Here is a 20,700-nt window from a genome sequence, read left to right on the forward strand (position 1 = left end):
ATAGGAATAATTTTGGATGTTTGTAAAACTGTAAAAATAACACACAAATGGTTAAAATCTATCATTAAAATCTTTCTGTTGATGTCATAAGAAGCCTATTAAGCAAATAGAAATTCACTCTAAATCACCATTTGGTATGTTTATGAATAATTTTGGGTTTGACTATAGAATAAAACTATCACAGCAGAAACTACAGTTCACCTCAGTGAAATTACAGTGTCTTTATTTGAACAGTCTCAAACATCCCCGCTGTTTCTCTTCATCTGTGGGCCCAAGGGGTCAGAGGGAAGTGAAGGGGACGAGCTTTAAAGTCGCTTTGATGAAAATAAATCTAGTACAAACTGTTACTGCAGCACAACTACCAACAGTTTCACTTCGGAAATTTTAGCATAATGTTAATACAGAATACAATTCAAGTTCCTAACATGTAAAACACTCCAATGTAACCCTTTATACCATTCGTGACCACAAGTGCTACTTTGACAGGGCAGTAAAAAATCCTTAATCTGACACACAGGAGACACACTAACCCCAACACCGGTAGAGACACATCTAGAGGACAACAGCTGCAACTATTATTTCAGTTTTAATGGAGTGATAAAGTGGCTGTGTTCATGTTCGGATGTTTCTTCCATTCACATCTAACATTCAAGTATCTGCCCCATTATCTTACACACAGCAGAGTAATGAACCACAGGGGACACTGGTGGAAGACATTTGCTGAGCAGCAGAATCCCTGATCCCTGCGATTTTTTTTTTCCTCCTCAAGGTTTTTAAGAAATGTGACGCCACAGCACTCAACGGATTGTGAAAAATATTTGACCACGATTAACTCATGATCCCCCCCGGTCAGCACAGGAAATGAGCCCCGTACATTATATCTCCTTCCCTGGCTCTAAAGCAGGTGTAAAGTGTGATTTGTGCAGCAACAGAGTCCAGGATGTTCAGCTAATAATCCCCCAGTATGAATATACCTCAGCAGTAACCTTTGTTCCAATCCCTCCTTGGGCTTCTTCTCAGTAAGGCATGTAAAGAAGTCACTGAAGGTTGCATGACGGATGACGGGTCGGTTCAGCTTAGCGTCCCATGGTTGGCATGGTAACGGCTGGGCTTGTCAGAGTAGCGTCCTCAGCCTTCCACTGTGAAGTCACAGTCTTGATCTGAGTGTAGAACTGGATGCCCTGGGAGGCGAACAGACAACAGATGTTTTCAGTATTGTGCTTATTAAATTCCTCCAAAATTCCTGGCTCTAATTTCCAGCACGTTTTCCAGATCACATCTGACATCCGAGTGCAAACAGTTGAATGTTTATTATGTAAATTACTGGTTTTAAAACACACATTACGATCCAACTATGTATGCGTGTTATTATGTTGTCAAATAATTGCCAAAAGCGCTCAATCAAATCAGTTAACACCAAACCCAGACAAGTTAAATACAGTGTTTTATTAAAGACACTGCTGCCTACATTTAATTTCCCTTTAACATTTTGAAAAACATTGCCTGATTATGTTTTAGTTCCTCTAACAATCAAGAACCAAAAATAAATTGAAAAAAGTGAAATAAATAATGTTTTGCGGCATCCCTACAGCCTTGTTTATTCACTGTGTCCATGGAAACACTGATAAATGCAGCCATAAAGGCTTTCTTCTGCACAAAAAATAAACCGCACAACCCATAAATGTTCACACAAACTTCATATTTGGCTATTTGTGATGGTCTATATTTATGTAAATGATGTATTTTCTTTCAAACTAACTTGGTTTTGTGTGCAGTTTAGGAAACTTAAGGCAAAATATATAGGAGGATGCATTCAGTTGCACGACATATTTCATGTTTTAGAGGACATCAAAGAGGTAACAATTTGGCTGCCTGCTCAAAAAAACATGAAAATCTTTTTACTTGTATGCTTTTAGATATTCTAATTTACATATGTAAGAATTGAACAGAATTGGGGCCATCTCGGAACCAATACTTTCTATGCTCTTTTATATTTTTTCCAAAGTTATCTATGCCTGTAAATTACAAAAATCAAATCCCACGTTACTCCAGGCTGTGAATAGAATAGCTTTAAATTCAAAATTTATAATCTGTTAGTGCATTATAAATAAATATAAAGTGCATAAGGTAGCAGTTAAGTTGCTAGTAGTCACTCAGCTCCAGACGGTTATATTATTTCTTTTTGTGTAGAATCCTTATATTTGACAATCTAAGGCGTAACACTTTCATTGTTTACCTGTTTGCCATAGAAGTTGGTGTCTCCTCTGAATGAACCTCTGGAGCCGGTGAAGGAGAACATGGGGAGGGGGACGGGGATGGGGACGTTCACACCGATCTGTACAAACACAAGCACACATTATTTATGAAAAAATCATTACTACAAGCTTACAAACACAGCAGTGGTCGAAGTATAATTTGGTTCACGGTATCGTCCATAAACTGAGGGGAGAGCTGGTGTTTAAAAGTCAGGATAAATACATCTTCCTGAGACCCGGCCCATTCATTTATGTCTGTACTGAACATTTGTTTTTGTTCTATATCTTTTGACTCTTTTCAGCTACCCTGCTAAATCCTGATGTGTTCAATAGAGGAAGTCCGGCCTTTCCAATGACATCTCATGATCGGGTGGGAAAATGGGAACTTTGTTTTCATACTGAGACAAAATGGAGACAGCAGCAAAACTCACCTGCCAGGAAAAGAGAAAAGTTAAGTCAAATATTGTCAAGATATCGTTGTCTTACTTATGGTTATCATATATTTTCTTGTTTCTGAACATGTCAGGAATTATAAATTGTGGTCAGAGTTCAGTTAAACTTGTGGTCAGGATAAATAATAGCCCTTTATGAATGTCAGCTGTTATGGACATGAGAACGATTTAATATATTTTCTATGTAAAGTAATTCATGTAATAAATAAATAGTTGTTTATAATTATGTTTCATTCAAACTCTTAAATTTTACACTATTGTTATTTAATTTAGTTTCTTGAAGTTTCATTAGAAAATGGATCGGCATGTTTTCTTGTCAGGCTATTTTGATTTCAAAGAGTCGCTGTTTGTTTTTTGTACGGTAAAATTGTTGCATTGTCTACTACAATAATAAAATTCAAAATTGTGAGTTGTTTTAGCTCCAAAAAGGCAGGAAATAACAAAAAAGGTTAGATTTTGAAAGATGCTTTTTTTCCTCGGTTCTCAGGAGGATATGTAAACAATATGTAACAATATAAAGACATACACAAAATGGACACAATTCTTTTTGGTAATGGAAAAAGGATTTCCTGAGTTATTAATGTTTTTTATATATTTATAAACAGTCAATTTCCACCATCAACATCCAACCATCACACACAACCTGCTCCACAGATCCACTATAAACTGGCTCCTGTTGAGTTAATACCCAAGTTTTGGGACAGTCCCACTGCTCTCAGTGTTCTGCCAGGTAATACCTGACACAGTTTCAGGTTGGCAGCACACATCCGGCTTCCCTCCAATAAATAGTCCCACTTCACATGAACTCCGTCTGTCTGTTACTCCTTCTGAAACTCAACGCCGCCCACGCTAAACTATTTACTCATCAAAGTCGCGCACAGGTTAGTTCCCGAAGACCAAAATAACACCAAAAGGTGAACGCTTTACTTCCTGACTTTAAAGTCATACCTTCCACAGACAAAAAGATTTTTATTTAGATTCATAGCTTTATATTGAACCTTTGTAAACACATATCTCACCTGGCCAACGTCCACTTCATGTGTGTATTTACGCGCTGTAGCGCCGTTGGTGGTAAAGATGGCCGTGCCGTTGCCGTAAGGGTTGCTGTTGATTAAAGAAATAGCATCGTCGAGGCTGTCGGCCTCCAGGACGACAAGAACCGGTCCAAAGATCTCCTCTCTGTAACATTTCATGTCCGGCTGAAAAAAAGAACAGCAGAGTGATGAGAGCAGAGTTTCCTCCGGCACTTAACAAAATCCACGACTAAAAGAACTCCACAAGGCATCATTAGCAGGATGTAAAGCACCATTAGCTTCATGTTGGGGAAGACAAGGGAAAAGTGCTGTAAATGCATTTTGTAACACTTACAGCTACTTTCTATTTTAAGATGTGACACTCAACACTCATAAGCAGAAACCTTGACGGGTGGGAAATGTCACCCTGAGAAGGCGGCTGTTATTAGGTGATGTTTTATAAGTCTGCAGTGCACAGAGGCAGTCATGTAGTCTATGACTTTGTCCCGACTGATGCGGATATTTTACAAAACTAACATTTTCCTCCATGTCTGAGCCTCTTATTTACACACAGAGGATTACATAACATTGTAGTATTAATATCAAGACTGGATATGTATTGCAGATAACCGTAATTCAATTATTACTAATCCAAAACAACAATTCAGATATCAACATTGTCATTATTCCAAATTTAACACACTTACAGCATTCATGTGTTTCTCATTACAGATACCTGCAATTCACCTGCAGCTATCCATGACATAAAATGCAGATATCTGCTGCTCAATTATGACAATCTGTAATTCTATTTTCAGATATCTACAGTTTAATTCTGACTAGTCGTAATTCTAGTTCAAGATATGTTTAATTTCCTTCATTTCAAAGTATCTACATTTTATTTTTAGATCCTTAAAATAACGAATACATTTTCTACTGGAATTCTTACTAGTTAAAACATAATTGCAGATATCTTGAGTTGGACTGGGCAAAATGATGCCACAGGTATCTGTAGCTACGTTTGTACCTGCATTTGAGAAGCTGTTTTACCACCATGTGAGAGCAGCCTCAGGCCAAAGTTCTAGCAAATTTTGGCCAGAATTCTCTGATGAATGAAGCTCTCGTTCTCCAGACTCCTTTATTTATATTGTTATATATTCTATCAATATTTATTCACTACAGCAGCTGCCACAACTTCTGGTAACACCGTTCAAACGCTTTGCTTGGACCAATATCCAATGGAATGCCTCACATGAGCAGCATCATCACAACAATTCAGACGAGTCATAATGACATTTCAGATCCCTGCAGCTGTTTTAACTAGTTCAAACTGAATTACAGAGATCTGTAACTGGTTTTGACTGGTCAGAAATCTAGAATAAAATTTCTCACTTTCTCACAGTGTAGCTAGTTAAAATGACGTTGTTGATATCTCTCATTTTAATTTCTAGATAGTTAAACTCAGCTATGAGATGCTGGAACTACAAGCAAATGCCTTTTAACATGAACACTAAAAATTCTGTTGCACCACAATGTGCACAACCTCGTTGCTTTGTGTTACAGGTTCACTGGGTTAGAAATTAATTATTTAATTATTACTAAATTTATTATTATTATTATTATTATTATTATTATTATTATTATTATTATTATTATTATTATTATTATTATTATTATTATTAATAATGAATTTTTTAAAAAGTGTTTCCATTTCTCATGAAGCTCAATAACTTTTTCTTGAAAAATCCAAAAGTGACATTGCATAAGAACATTTGTGCAATATTTGTTTCTCAAAAATTTGCAGTTTCCAGTAACTTTTTCCTGTTGGTATGCCTGAAAATACAAATAAAATACAGTACGGAAAGAAAGCTAATGTCTGCTGGGCCCCAACATTACCTGGTTCACAGCATCTGTAGTCCGCAAAAACAATGAAATAGCAGTTTTCTCTGGTATTTGATGTATTTTTGATGTCGACTGGCCCAACAGGCTTGACAGAACATTTGTAGCTGTTATTGCATCTGTACCTCCATCTTGAAAAACATCCACATGAGTGTTGACAAGTTCTGTGTCTGCAGGAAAGTGTTATGGGCAGGAAAATCCACTGAAAGGTTTGACTTTTAGCCTTAAGGGCTAAAAGCATTTTATCAACTTTTCTAATCTGGGAAGTTACTTTCATCTCACCAGGATTCCTGTAAGCTCCACAGCTGATCTAAAACGTTCTTAGCAGCTGGAGAGAGTGGATACAGCAGGTGGAGAGAGTGGATACTTACAAGTAGGTGAGGCGGTACAGCCCGCTGAACAGTTGATTTAAATTACAACAAGCTTCAACAAATAGTCATTTAATCCATTTTGCCTGCAACAATTAAGTGACCTACAAAAAAAGCTCTACAGAAAACAAGTTCTCTTATAAATGTTGTATTCTGAGCCTCTATGTAGGACTTGCAGCTCTTATTAACAGACTTTTCACTGACGTCTGATTAAGAGGTTGTCCTCGTTTCATTCAGAACAAGGACATAACTTACCTTAACGTTACCCAAGATGGTTGGTCCCACAAAGTTTCCATTCTCGTATCCTTTAACGTTGACATTCCTTCCATCCAGCAGCAGCTTGGCGCCTTCGTCCACCCCACTCTGGATCAGAAACTCCACTCTGGCCTTTGCTTCAGGAGAGATCAGGGGTCCCACATCTGCCCCGGGCTGATCGCCTTCGGCACAAAGATTCGTATTTTTAAAAATGCAGTATTGTGCTGTGGCCTTTTACATTAATGTGCATAAGAGCGGATACTATAATCGAGATGATTAACAAGGACATTTTATGATGCATTGGCACTAGGGACAGACCCATTATCAGCCTGGCAGGTTATTGTAGTCAATATTCTGCATTTTTCTGATTATCCGTATCAGTATTTTTATTGACTAACTATTGATAAACTAAACGTGCTACTTCAGGTCTCAGGACTCTGGTCTCATAAATGTCTCTAAAGCAGAGATTGCAAAACCTGAACAAAAAACACAAGCTGTTGCCACAAACGAGGAAAGTAGCTTCTCTCACAGTAGCAAAGGCCGTGCTAATGGCTAGGAGCTAAGTCAGAAGACAGCCACAGATTAACCTGAAACAGAGTCCAGAAAACAATAATTAAAAGGGATGTCCGATAATATCGACCCACTGATATTAGCGGCTAGATATTGGCATAAAAATGTAACATCGGTCAATATCATTATCGGGGTTTTTTTTGCCTATCATGAAAACCGATAAAATAATGTCTGGATTTCGCCAGCATTTACTCATAGAGGGAGGGAGAGCGTGAACTGCTGTTTGAGACAATTAAAAAAAAAGAGAGACATTTTTTAAATTTTTTAAGTTGAAGTAGTTTTCTTATTTTGCACAGACACTGTTTACATTTGGAAATCCTTGTTGCATTTGAGAATGCATCCGATGGGGCATCACAATAAAATTAGGCATGATGTGTTAATTCTACGACAAGAGATATTTGATGTTACCTAAAATTAGTTAAATACTCCACATATATTGGTATCAGTTGATATCGGAATCAGAAATTGAGAGTTGGACAATATCAGCATATTGGTTATTGGCCAAAAACCCAATATTGGACATCCCTAATAAATAAGAATGATTTAAAATCTGGACCTTAGCGGGAAATAAAAGTGATAAAACAGTGAAAGATGAAGAAACTAGAGAAAAACAGCAGATATAACTGCAGGAAACAAACTGATCAATCTCAGTCGAGAGTATTCCAATTCAATTACTCTTAATTCTATTTTATATATTCAGTTATAGTCACCCTTACTAATGAGAAAGCCTAATTATGACAGGTTCTTGCTATCACATGCTGTTAAAACATTACATTTAAATGTATATCGGTTCCAAATATTGATTATCAGCCTTTCTTGGTCACCAATAATGGGCATCGGCCCTGGAAAACCAATAACAGTCGATCCCTAGTTGACACAGTTACATAAGCAGTTACCTGCGTTGACGCGCAGAGATTTGGAGCGCTCCACCAGCTCTGGCAGCCATTCACGAGACTCCCCAACAAAAATAGCCGTGGACAGAGCCATGCAGCGCTGACCAGCTGCTCCAAAAGCAGCGCCCACCAGCTGGTTGATGGTGTTCTCTTTGTTGGCATCAGGCATCACCACACCATGGTTCTTGGCACCCTAAAAGCAAAATGTAGGACACGTCTCAGTAAGATTTCTCTTGAATAGACTGTAGGACATCAAAGCGAGGCAATAAGCCACAACATTAAAACCACTGACAGGTGAAGCGTGGATTATTTCATTATAATGGTACCTGTCAGGAGTGGGATCTATTAGGCTGCAAGTTAGCTGTCAGTTTTTAAAGTTGATGTGTTGAAGGCAGGAAAAAGGGACAACGTGGGGATCTGAGAGACTGAAGGAAACTGTGACGATTACACGACTGGATCAGAGCATCTCCAAAGGTGTTGGGGGATGTTCCCAGTATGCAGTGGTTACCAGAGGTGGACCAAGGAAGCACAACAGGGCAAAAAGCATCCTACGGAACAGCTGCTGTGATAGAAAGGAGTCCTGAAAGCTCCTACAATGAACATCCAAGCATCAGAACTGGACCAGGGATCAAAGGAAGAAGATGGCCTGGTTTGATGAGTCTTCTTTTAAGACTAATGCAAGTCTTCCACATGACCGACTTTGAAAGCAGCCGCACCAATGACTCTATTCGTACTATAATAGGTCGACAAAGCCCCTCATCAATCCCCAAAAACACACTGTGGATCTCTGAAAGGCTGTGACTTTGCATTTTCTACAAGATATCTCAGCGAACTGCAGATTTGACTGTAACACCATATCAATGTGATGATTCCTGAGGTGTATCAAGCACAGCGGGCAGATATACTACAGCACAAGATTTCTAGAGAATTTAATACTTCACACTGTGTTTGGACACCTTTGACGGAAAGTAGGAACAAATCAAAGCACCTCCAAAGCATGACAGCGACTACTTCAATTTCAACTCTTTTAATCATGAATTATAAAGATGTGGAAGAATCTCCTCACAGTCTCGTTTTATCAAGCATTTGTTTTGCACACCATTTGATTTCCTGTATGTGCCTGTAGCATGGACAGTCGGTGTGGTCATAAATCTTGAGCCGTATCTAGATGTCTGCATGGAGGTTTGCATGGATGCTTGCTGACTTGAGTGCATGATAAAATTTACGGCAGTAGTGTCCTTGCAGATATGTCAAGGGCTGTCCACCAGTACCCAGCCACTCCTTCTATTATCCTATTATTATTTCTATATATACTGTATTTAGACTTTTTAAAACTCTTTAATTGTAAATACCAGGACAATTTTGAACCTTTTTCTTCTGCCAGCATGATTTGCACTTATTTTTCTTAAATATAATATGTGTGAACTAATGGATCTCTTTAATTTCCCCAAGGGTATTAATCTCTCTAGATTCTAGAACATTGTGTAAAAAACAAACAAAAAAAAAAGTTCATTTATTTGTAATTTACAATAGGTACATGAACTATTTCAAGTCTTTTTTGTTTTAATTTCGCTGATTATGGCTTATAGCAGTATCTCAATTATTTCCTAAATTCAATCAAAACGTCAAGATTTACAATACAGAAATATGCAGTAATTCAGAGTAAAGTATAAATTAACATACTATAGAAGGTGGACATTTCTGTACCACACATTATTATTCCTTATCTTTGTATTGTTGATAGTAGCCTTGAGCTCGTTTGTATTTTGAATGTTTCTCATCTTGCTCTTGACAATACCACATATAGGGTAATATGGGATTCAGGTCAAGTGAGTTGGTCGGCCAATTAAGCACAGTAATACCATCATCAGTAAACCATCTGGTAGCAGTTTTGGCTCTGTGGGCAGGTGCCAAAACCTGCTGGAAAAGGTGGCTTTTCCTTAAAACGTTCCACCAGATGGAAGCATCAAATGTTCTTTTTTTTAAAAGGCAGATTTGGCTTCTAATTTCCACAGATTTCAATCAAGCTGAACATCTGTTCTGAAACAACAAATCCGATACATGGAGGTTCCACCTTGCAGCATCTAGGACCTAAAAGCTGCTAATGTCTTTGTACCTGATACTAAAGAACACCGTCAAGTCTGTGGAACCTCAACCAATCAGAGAGGACCTACACAGCATCAGTCAGGTGGTTTTAATATTGTGGCAGATCAGTGTATGTTTGAAGCTAAGCACTAAACTGCTGTCCTGGTAACAGCAACAGCAGGAATTTTGCTAGATGCATTTTCATCCACAATAACACCATGCATTTTGAATAGTGTAGGAAATTAAAGCTGCAAGCAACATTGAACGGGTCCTTGCATCCTTGCAGGTCAGTGATTCCAAGCATGTCTACCAGGTGGCGCTGCAAGTCAGCGTGTATTTCAGCCTATGTATCTTGTGAAAGCCAGACTGATCACACGTAAAGTCTGAGGCAGATTGGAACATGTACAGGCTATTTAGGCAGCACTTCCTGTCCATCCACCAGGTGGCGCTATGATGGTGACTTTATATTGGCCTGTGTATGTCATCATTGCCAGACTCTGATCACACATGTAAAGTTTGAGACAGACTGGAGCATGTACAGACCAGTTACACAGCATTTCCTGTTTTATGAGGAACATCAAAATTCCAGGGGCCGCCATTTCCGCGCCCTCAGACTTTTGCGGTGCGTTTTGATAACTTTTGATCACCCATGCCTGGTGTACATCCTGGCCAAATGTCAGGTCTGTCGGGGTTACCTTGTTTGAGTTGATAGCTTTTGAAAATGTGCAAAAATTCATCCAAAATCATCCAAAATATGACACCTAATTCAAAATGGCAGACATCCTGTTGTGTTTTTGGCATGGTTGTAATAGACTTTTTTGTGCGTCTTGACATGTTACATGTGTGTACCAAATTTCATAGCTGTAGATGACACATACTGGCTGTAGTAAATGTTTGAAATTTTCCAAGTAGCACTATTGAGCCATTTTGGCTCAAACCTGTGTAATTCCCCTAACATAGCAAATTTCCCGCTGGTCCTGATGTGTGTGCAGGTTCACACGTTTTAAAGTACTTTCAGACCGCCAAATTTGAGTTTCAAAAAACAGGAAAAGAATCTCAGAATAATAATAAACCCAACCATTCAGTGCTCGGACCCTAATAATGAGTTTTCTAATGTCAGAGCTGTATATCTGTTCTGTTGAAATAAATACCATGTTGGACTGGACTCTCTTGCCGTTCTTGGAACCCCTCTCGTAGATGTACTCTCCGGCCTGGTTGGAGCCCACGAAGCTGATGGCTTTAATGGATGGATGGTCACAGATGAAGTTCACAGCTGCAGAAAGACACCAACAAGAAAAATGTAAATCTTTCTTTTTCATCGGTGCCACACCCTCGAGGTTTTATATATACGATGCAGATATTCAAATCCTGCTGCTTCAAATGCCTGTGAATTACTTACAGATATAGGCTGCACATATTATGGAAATTTCCTATCTACATATTGCCGGGGGGTTTATGATTAATGTTTGAATCATCCTTGAACCTCCCCCCCCCCCCCCCGTTGTTTATCGCACACACAGATTGCGAGCTCCTGAATGAACAGGTAACAACACACACACATTTACCTGCATGCTGCCCGTGGATGATGTTGAGCGTGCCATCTGGTGCCCCGGCGTCCTGCAGCAGCTTGGCCAGGAGCATGGTGCAGCCTGGGACCCGCTCCGACGGCTTCATCAGGTAGGTGTTGCCGCACACCATCCCGATGGGGAACATCCACAGGGGGATCATGGCGGGGAAGTTGAAGGGGGCGATGCCGGCGCACACTCCGATGGGCAGGCGGTACGTGTAGGTGTCCATGTCCTTTGTGATGGAGGGTAAAGTTTCACCCAGCATGAGGGAGGTGATGCTGCAGGCGTGCTCTACCACCTCTGAGGGTTGAAGAAATTAAGTCAACCAAAAAAAATGTGCACAGATAAACAAATCTGACACAATTTACTGATAATTCTAGCTCCAAAAACTGTACTGACATGAGATGATTTGGTGTTTATATTAAATTTAATTCACCTTATACTCCAGAACAAGCTTGTAAATTTACACCCTTGAAAGATCTCGAGAAGAAATGATTTCAAACAGCTGGATAGGTGTCTGTCAGTTTATTCTATAAAGCTTGAAGTTTTGCACTATGTTACTTTGCAGGTGCTTTGAGGCACATGGGAGAAGTCTGTCACAATCGAAGATATCTGAAGAAATACTGCATCAGTTTCAGTCTGCAACGACAGTTCAAGATAATACACAGGGTCATGCATTAATCCTCCAACTGTAGACAACATTTCAACTCTGCCTTTTCACCAATTAGTGGTAAACGCGAGACATAAATTGGTCCTCTAACTCACTGTCAAGGGTCACACTATAAGCTGCTAAGAATCTAATGTTTTATCTAAAAAGGAAAAGTCCTGGGCCTCCCAAGCGGATACGCAACACAAAAAATGACACACTCTATTGTATTAATAGTTATACTGCAAGTAAGAGCATTTTATTTCCACGGACTAATTAAAAACACCAGCTGTAAAATGCTGGCAGACAGTGCTGTTGAGCTTGCTGCCAGTACAGCACCTTACACGTGTACTACATTCAAAAACAGACAAATTCTATATAAGGTGAGATTGTTTTAAGACCATGCGAAAGCTGGTGTTTCTAACATCACGATGCAGATTGAACGTTCTTTTTGCACATCTTCATTGTAACCTCTTGTGTTTTGTGTATGAATCTGAGTTACTGCTGTATGTTTTTGCTTTGTTCGTTTTTATTGTTCAGTATTTTGTACATTTTCTTAGGTCTGTGGCGTCCAGGTTTACTAGTTGATTGGTTTGTCGATATGCTCTCATCCGACCAAATTGTCATTGATTAGACAATTGTCAGTGTTATTTTTATAAGAGAAATGTTAACAGCTTCTCAGGATTAATCAATTTTTTGGCAGCGGGAGAAGCAGACTACCTGTAAAAAAAATTTTTTAAAAAAAAGACCTGATTTTCACAATTTTGAACTTGCCGAACCTGACGAAGAATGTTACGTCTAGCTTATTTAATGTTTACTCAGCTCCAAACTAACTGCCAACATGTCAAACAAGATGGTGTGGCTGCGTTTTATAAAAACTAATTACCAAACAGTTGAGTGGAAACTTTGCAAACAGCAGTTTGTGTTTCAAAACTCAACAGCCAACATGGCAGATCATCTAAAACAACAGCAGCAAACTTGTCTGTGTTATATTCTTCAACAGTTCATGTGCTGGATCACCGGTTGATGCAATTCTTTACTCAGAAATCATATGAATATGTGCAGCTGGTCAGCTCCCAGTCTGTCAGTATGAGCCAATACTAGCTTTTTGTATTTATTTACAATGTATTTAGGCTAAAAACTTCCTACGACCAAAGCAATATCATTCCAGTTGACAAAGACTGTCTTTGGTTCACTCCAGCTTACTTTTTCCTTTTATTTCTCTCTACTAACAATTTCATAATTCATTCATCTTCTACTATTTCAGTAAAAAAAAGGGGAAAAATCAATAAATAGATTGTTAAAAAAAAAAAAAAAAGTCACTTTAAAATAAATAAATAAATAAAATGCAACCAGTTCTCTTTCCTGTGAGTCAACTGGAATGAAACTTGTGAAAACTTCAAGCACCATTAGCTCCAGAATTGTAGTAAATCTCCAGCGTTGGCAGCACACCTCCAGATGAAGCCTGTCTCTCAGCTGATAATAGAAAAGTTGGCATGCTAGAATAATTCGGGCATCCCAAAACTGGCACCCGGTCCCAAGTACAAAAAAATATATTATTTGGCAGCTCCCTCTTGTAACAGCCGCGACACACACGGCTCTTTTAATTTCTCAACATCACTCTTGTAAATGCAAGGCTGCCAAAGTGAACAAGTGCACCTCAGTGACAGGACTGCATAATTATCTTTATACAGAATGCAAGTAAAAGCACAGGCTTCAGAGTTCTGTACAAGAAAAACAAACAAGGAAGTCACACTTTAATGAACTGAGGGCTACAGTGTACTCGTAGCGCTACAATATTCAGTCTGATGTTAAAGACTTTAAACATGTCATGGAAAACAGTTTAAGCATCTAGATACAATACACTGCTGCAGAATTCATCAAATGTTAATTATGATTGGAGCTCCTGACAATTAAATAAAGATGATCGACAGTGATATTGACATTTAAAATACTCTAGCCAAAAATTAGGGAACTGAGAAAGGTGCGATTGAATGCGTTATTTTTTTAATGTGTTAGTTTTTCTGTAATTAATTAATTGTAATTAACGCATTAAAGTCCCAGCCCTAATAATCAGTAAAATATCCACACTATTTAGGGCCTCCTTTTTTTTTTTTTTTTTTTTTTTTTACAGTATTGGTGACACCCGTGTGCACTTGAAAGAAAAACATCATGTAATACTGATTCTGGTTTGAGAGAAATAATCAAAACAAATCCATTTTGCTGTTTTAAGATAAATGACATTGGTTGTGCTGTTTCCATAGTGGTGGAATAGGACTTCATATTGCCGTTAAAATGTGACACAAGCAAAGAAACATCTGCTTGAGGGTTAAATGTCAAAGTGCATTAGTCTGTAAAATTGTGACTTAAAAAAAACAATCATCATTTTGGCCATAATCATGCAGCTCTATGCCAATCTGCCCCACACAGTACACTTGCCCATTACTAATTCAAGTCATTTTTGCAGGGAGCGTCCAGTTACACATGAATACTGGACGCCCTGCAGCCAGAGTATCAAACTTTCACTCAGGTCTCGATAAAAACCTGTGCCAAAGTTACAGACTTTTCATCAGGATATAAAGATACTATAGAGCCCCAGTTTCAACACAGAAATCTGATCTCTGCCACGTATTCAGCAGCACTCTAATCCGATCAGGGTATCAAAATCCAGCAGTACTTACGCAGTCCTCTGAATACATCCCCCTCTGCATCAGCGAGAGTCTTGCCCTGCTCCAAGGTGATGATTTTAGCCAGCTCTTTCTGAAATATTAGAGGGTCAGTTTAAAACATCAGTGAGCATTAATCTGACAGAGATATGCACGTGAGCTGCAGATCTTCCTACAATGTTGTCCTTGATGAGCTGCTGGTAGCGCAGGAAGATCTGCTGCCTGCTGAGGATGGAGGTTTCGGACCAGGAGTGGAAGGCTCTGGAGCAGGAGTCTGCAGCCGCCAGCATCTCCTCCTGGGTCGCTTTGGGAACTCGTCCTACAACTTCATTAGTGGCCTGAGGAGACGCAGACGGATAGCGAGAAGAAGCCACGCACAGTATTTCATTAATATTAAATCCAAATATTTGTTTTCAGCTCTTTACAGGCTTGAAATTTCATGCGATGAAAGCAGATGCATGTTTTTGCATGATATAATCAGCCATCAGAGCACTGCTAGAGGCTTATACTTGACAAGCTACACAGCCGCCTGGCCTTTCAGAGGATATAAAACATGACGGGCTGTGTAGGCTGCGCTCTGACTTCCCTCGCTTTACAAATCAGGCTATTAGAAATTGGCAAATCAAGACTTATTTCCGCGTCTCTGATGTTCACAAGTTCCTGCTACAAAACTGCACCAGCCAGATCTCGTTACCGCGCAGGTTAATCTACGAATACTCACCGGGTTGTGAACGTCGAGCCATTCAGACGTGTTGGACTCGACGAACTTGCCATCTATGAACAGCTTGGTGGTGGGCTAGAAGATCACAGGAGCATATGATTAAATCAACTCTGGCCTGCTGGTTACATCATTACCAAGTTCACTGAGGACATCTATCCATCACAGCGTGTACAGTGACTTCCTAAAGCTCTTCAGACTGCTTTACTTTACATCCACTCAGCTGTGGTGCAGACTGATTTAAAGATATTTAAGTTTGGCTGATCTGAAATGGCATGCCAGCAAAGATATTTTTTTGAGACTCCCCAATCTCTAATTCATTATTTCTGGTGAAAGATGAATATATATGATGGAGCAATCCCAAATACTCGAGCCATAGGTGAATTATTGATCAAGTTTTACAGCGTGAGTGTTCAAATTTTCAATATTTCTTAAAATTAAACCAATAGAGAGCAAGTTTAGGCATTCAAAAAAGGCTACCTGAAGATGCTGTATACCCATCATTTTGCTTTTAAGGGCAAAAATCTGCAATGTTTTGGTCAGTCTGGCACAATTACGATGGATTTTTGCCATATATGGACACCCAAAAACAGGGGAAAAAAACAAACAAGCGATATTTGCAGACTTTAAAAAATCCACGCCTCAATAAGTTTTAAAAATATTCCAGTAATACTTGTCCACCTGCTGTAAAACTAAATTTTCCGAATATGTGTGCTGTCTCAAGGTTTTAGGATGGTTTATTCAGGCACAAACTGGCTGCAGAATGAAAATTTTACACTAAATAAATAAAATAAATCAAATGTCTGATACATGGCACAAAAATGTCATATTAATTCCAATAAAGAACACAATGTGATTTATAAATGATGGAAACACTTAAGATTTAAAACCTGACATAAATGCATAAAATTCCTTACAATTTTTCGTCGTAGCTAAAATAAGCTGCTTATTAAAAGCTAGATTCCACAGGAACAGATTCTAATAGTCACCTTTCACCCCAAAAAATAGCCTTCTAAATGTATAGACACCGTACGGTTAGAAGATATGGGAGGTAAAATTTACAGTTAGGGTGTAATTTAAGTGAAAATGTTAAATTTTGACCCCACCTCTGTAGTAGCAGCTGTAATTTTATGGGAAAAAAGTACCCCAGTTACTCTAATAATCAGGATTCATCCATCATACATGAGAGGATTTAAAAAAATAAATTCAATCCCAAACTTCCTGCTAATTCTATGCAGATTTTCAGTATAATATGTATACTTGTATGCAGATTTTCAGTATAATATGTATACTTACACATTGTAAAAGTCAAAAAAGTATATATATCTTTTACACCACTTCAGAAAATGTGGGATTCACAGCTGCATTTCACATAACTGTAAACCAAATATCTTGGACTGACTAAACTACTAATCAAAAAATGGCAGCTGATAAATAATAGAAAAAATAATAAATGCAAAATATACATTATAGCACTGCAACTTAAAAAATGTATTCACTGCTGATTATTTTCTTGGGAATTAATTAGTTGTTTGCTCTAAGAAATGCTGAAAAATGTCAATCAAGACCAACGAAGCAAAAGTTAATGAGAAAGATACTCAGTTTAGTCTCATAAATGAGCAAAGAAACCCGAAAATATTCACAGTTAAGAAGCTGAAATTAATTAAGCTGGACTTTTTCCATTAAAACAAAATACTCAAATTCATTGATTATTTTAGTAGCTGACAACTAATCATTAATTGCTGCAGCTCCAATCTGTTGCAATGTACAGAGCAATTAAAGAAGCTATGTGCATTAATTAATTGGAATTTTTTTTTCAGTGGCTTTAGTAATGATTTCTCAACAGGCCTTCAACTAATGATTATTTTCATTGTTTATTAACATCTCAGTTACATTGTTCATTAATTGATTAGTCGCTTGCTCAATAAAATGTCAGAAAATGGTGAAAAATGTTGATCAGTGTTTAAAAAAAACAAGACAAAAAATGTTTTGTTTTGTCCACGAATCAAAAACACTCATTTTATTGTCACAGAGGAGCAAAGGAACCAGAAAAAAAAAATCACATTTTTGAAGCTGGAATCAAAAAATTTTAGATATTTTTTTCTTTTAAAAAAAAAAAAAAAAAAAAAACCAATACTCAAAGCGATTAATCAATGATCAAAATAGCTGCTCATTAATTTAATCATCAAAAAAAGTTTAAGCATTTCTTGCAGTTTTAATCATTTGCCATGTACAAAGGAACTGAAAAAGCCACAAATATGTATTAATTCCTGAGAAGAAAATGTTTTCCTCTGTGTGTATTCTCTGGTTTTGGCAGCCGATGTCTTAATCCACCAACAAAATCTGAAGAGACTTCAAACAAAGCCAAGAAATCAAGATGTGTCTCAGCTCCACTTAGAGTTTCAAGGCACATGAACACAAATATGTTTTTTCCAATGAAACAAACTTTGCCAACATTTGTAAAAACATTGATCTGTTATTATGGGACGGTGTGTGACCAAAAATGAAAATATCAGTGTGTGACAAGCTAACTTCCAGTGGTAGAAAGTAATTAAGTACATCTACTCAAGTACTGAACTTGAGTGCATTTTGATGTACTTTACTTAAATTTTGCCATTTTATGTTACTGTATACTTCCATTAAATTTCAGTGGGAAAAACTGTACTCTTTAATTTTATCCAACATCAAGGACAACATAAGTATTTAAAATACACCACAGTTAAAGATTCAAGCAGTGGTTTCACATTTTATATCCACTACAGCCTTTAAACTCCTCACATTTTAATAAGTGCTCCAATATCTCAGCAAAAATCAAAGATTAGAGAAAAACTTTGAACACATTTGTGCATCAGAACTTCATTTTTTCTCCTCTTTCCTCTCCCATTAATCATGTTTGGAGCCCTCAGATTTATCTATAATCCCTGTATTTAAAAACTGGATATAAAGTAGTTCACACAAAAACCAAAAGCCACGTATGAATTTTAGGAATCCTATTATGCTCCAGTAATATTAAGGCTTGTTGAAAACTAGGTCAGTATGAGAGTTAAGACACTAAATGAGCTACTGATGTACTTAATAGATTCTAGAGTTACTAATTATCTGATGTGCACAGACTAATGTCAGTACCGTTAATGGTTATTAGGGTGACCACCATTCAAAACAGCCCATGACAAGATGTGCAGCGGCGTATTTGGGGGAAAAAGTTTACACCCGTAGTTTATTTCAACTCCAAAGATAATATTTCCATGATAATATATCTAACTATGGCAACTGTAATACAATAAATTTAGTTTTTATTATTATTTAGGATGAAAATTTCTAAAAATTAAACACATTTTTGTGTATCAGAACTTTGTTTTTTCTACTTTGCTCTTCCATTAATCACTTAACAATCCCTCAGATTAATCTGCAATCCATAGATATGCAAAACATTTTAATGAATATTAGCATTGTTGTTTTTAAATGATTCTTGATAAAATAAATACACTGAAAAAAGCTCTACGTTGGCTCTGAGGCAGACATCTGTATCTAGTCATAGTTTCAACTTTGTAAACAATGTCCTGCCTACAAAACCATTTCACTGGTAAGTAATCTGACCTGTTGTCAGGAATAAACAATAAATGGTCAAAAAGTAATTTTTAAATGAAAGAAAAATAGTATTTGAAAGTATTTTTAATCTCCTAGGACCTGGTGTCCACATATCTGGACATCGTTTGTTTTTTTTGTGTTTTTTTCACAAAGAGAGTATTGTTCATAATAATGATCATAACAAAAATAGTAACAATAATAATTATAATAACAAAAACAACAATAATAATAACAAAATAAACTTAGTAACAATATAATACAAATATGATAAAATATAACAAATATAATAATTGATATTATATATTATCCGATAATTATATTTCTTGGTTGCTCCTTATTCCAAATAACTAGAAGAAATCTAAAATGCAAGCCCAACCAAATAATAATTTATTACATTATTACAAATAATCTACCTAATATATATATATATATATATATATATATATATATATATATATATATATATATATATAAATAAAATAAACATACTTTTTCTATCTTCAAATATTAAAGTTAAAAATACTCAAAAAGGCATTTTTGTTGGAGTTTATGTTTTTCTAAATTTTGATGCCAGTATTTTCAGTGATACTATGACTATCAGTTAGCGATCTCATTGATTGCTAATAATCCTCATCAGATTACTATATTGTATATTTGATCATTTTGATTTTTAATAAACCCATACCCACTGATCTCTGTAAAGAAAAAAATCATATTAAGTAGTTGAAAGTAGTTCAAACCTGCAGTAGTCTAACAGTAACATACTGCTGACACACTGATGCTTCACTACTAATAAGTTAATGATGAAATATATAATAATATATATCAGCGAGGGACTAAACCAGGACTTTTACTCCAAACTTTAACAAAATTTTGCTGCTTTGTACTTTTTCTTAAGTGGAGGAGTTTCACCTGCAGCTGAGTATGTTTACTTTACTGTATTGGCGCTTTGAATACTATTTTTTGCAACATTTCATAATGCAACTAAGTCTGACAGGTGTAGAGAGGCTGAGTGATGTCTTACCACTGAGGAGGAAGAGTAGCACATGCGACCCAGCTGTAAGGGGGCCTGCAAAAACCAAAACATTCATTACATTCCTGCTTATTCCAATGAGCCAGAGGCACTTCTGAATGCTTCACTGACAGCTACGTCAAGGTGCAATTAAAACCCGTCTTCACCTTGCTAACTTAACCTGCCACATGAATATTAAAGCCTTGCAAACATGAGGACTGAGCTGTGTGCAACGTGTGTCCATGGCATTGACTTTGTTAGCTAACAGCTCGGGTTGTTAGCTCCTCTGAGTTGCGTAAGCGTCACACAAAACCGACACTTCTGTGAGTTATTAGCATGAGTTAGCTTTACCTTCTTGTTTAAAAGAGAGCGGAGGAGAATTGCTGCCATTGTGAAGAGCCTGGTGTTTGTTTTAGTCCTGCTCCGAAGCCCTTCAAGCGACCCACAGACCGCAGGAGTGGAAAGAACTTCAGCTATCAGGAGTGAATCGGAGGACAGAGCGGCGGTAAGCTGCGTTTTTAGCCGATCTATAGTACATCGCTGTCGCGAAAACCACAGAACAGCGTAGGCGCGGATGATTTGTTGATCTGTGAAAACTGAGCGCGGCGCCATTGGCCGCCTTCTCTCAATATGTGGGCGGGATGTTCCTCTTTTAGAAGCCAATCACAACGCGCCATACTCCAACCGCCCTAAATTACTAGACGCTGATTGG

The 20,700-nt window shown here is 37.5% G+C and overlaps 1 protein-coding gene across 1 annotated transcript; it reads right to left on the reverse strand.

Moving 5' to 3' along the window:
* Positions 1 to 206: 206 nt before the first annotated feature.
* On the reverse strand, positions 207 to 20,496 carry LOC111585849 (methylmalonate-semialdehyde dehydrogenase [acylating], mitochondrial-like). The gene is made up of 12 exons (XM_023295469.3): positions 20,340 to 20,496; positions 20,001 to 20,045; positions 15,392 to 15,466; positions 14,847 to 15,008; positions 14,686 to 14,764; positions 11,356 to 11,658; positions 10,942 to 11,063; positions 7,709 to 7,898; positions 6,243 to 6,424; positions 3,727 to 3,906; positions 2,237 to 2,335; positions 207 to 1,181 (listed from the first exon to the last, which is right to left on the reverse strand). Exons 1-12 carry the CDS (start codon positions 20,376 to 20,378, stop codon positions 1,077 to 1,079), a joined length of 1,581 nt encoding a protein of 526 aa, XP_023151237.2. The 5' UTR covers positions 20,379 to 20,496; the 3' UTR covers positions 207 to 1,076.
* Between the last annotated feature and the right edge of the window lie 204 nt (positions 20,497 to 20,700).

This window comes from Amphiprion ocellaris, chromosome 12 (genome assembly GCF_022539595.1).
Source record: "Amphiprion ocellaris isolate individual 3 ecotype Okinawa chromosome 12, ASM2253959v1, whole genome shotgun sequence".
Classification (NCBI taxonomy): domain Eukaryota; kingdom Metazoa; phylum Chordata; class Actinopteri; family Pomacentridae; genus Amphiprion; species Amphiprion ocellaris.

Coding starts and splice junctions, on each gene's coding strand:
- LOC111585849 (XM_023295469.3), bottom strand. CDS start 20,378: ATGGCAGCAATTCTCCTCCGCTCTCTTTTAAACAAGAAG. Junction 15,467..20,000: donor GCTACTCTTCCTCCTCAGTG/GTAAGACATCAC, acceptor GTGATCTTCTAG/CCCACCACCAAGCTGTTCAT. Junction 11,064..11,355: donor CATCCACGGGCAGCATGCAG/GTAAATGTGTGT, acceptor GTCTTTCTGCAG/CTGTGAACTTCATCTGTGAC.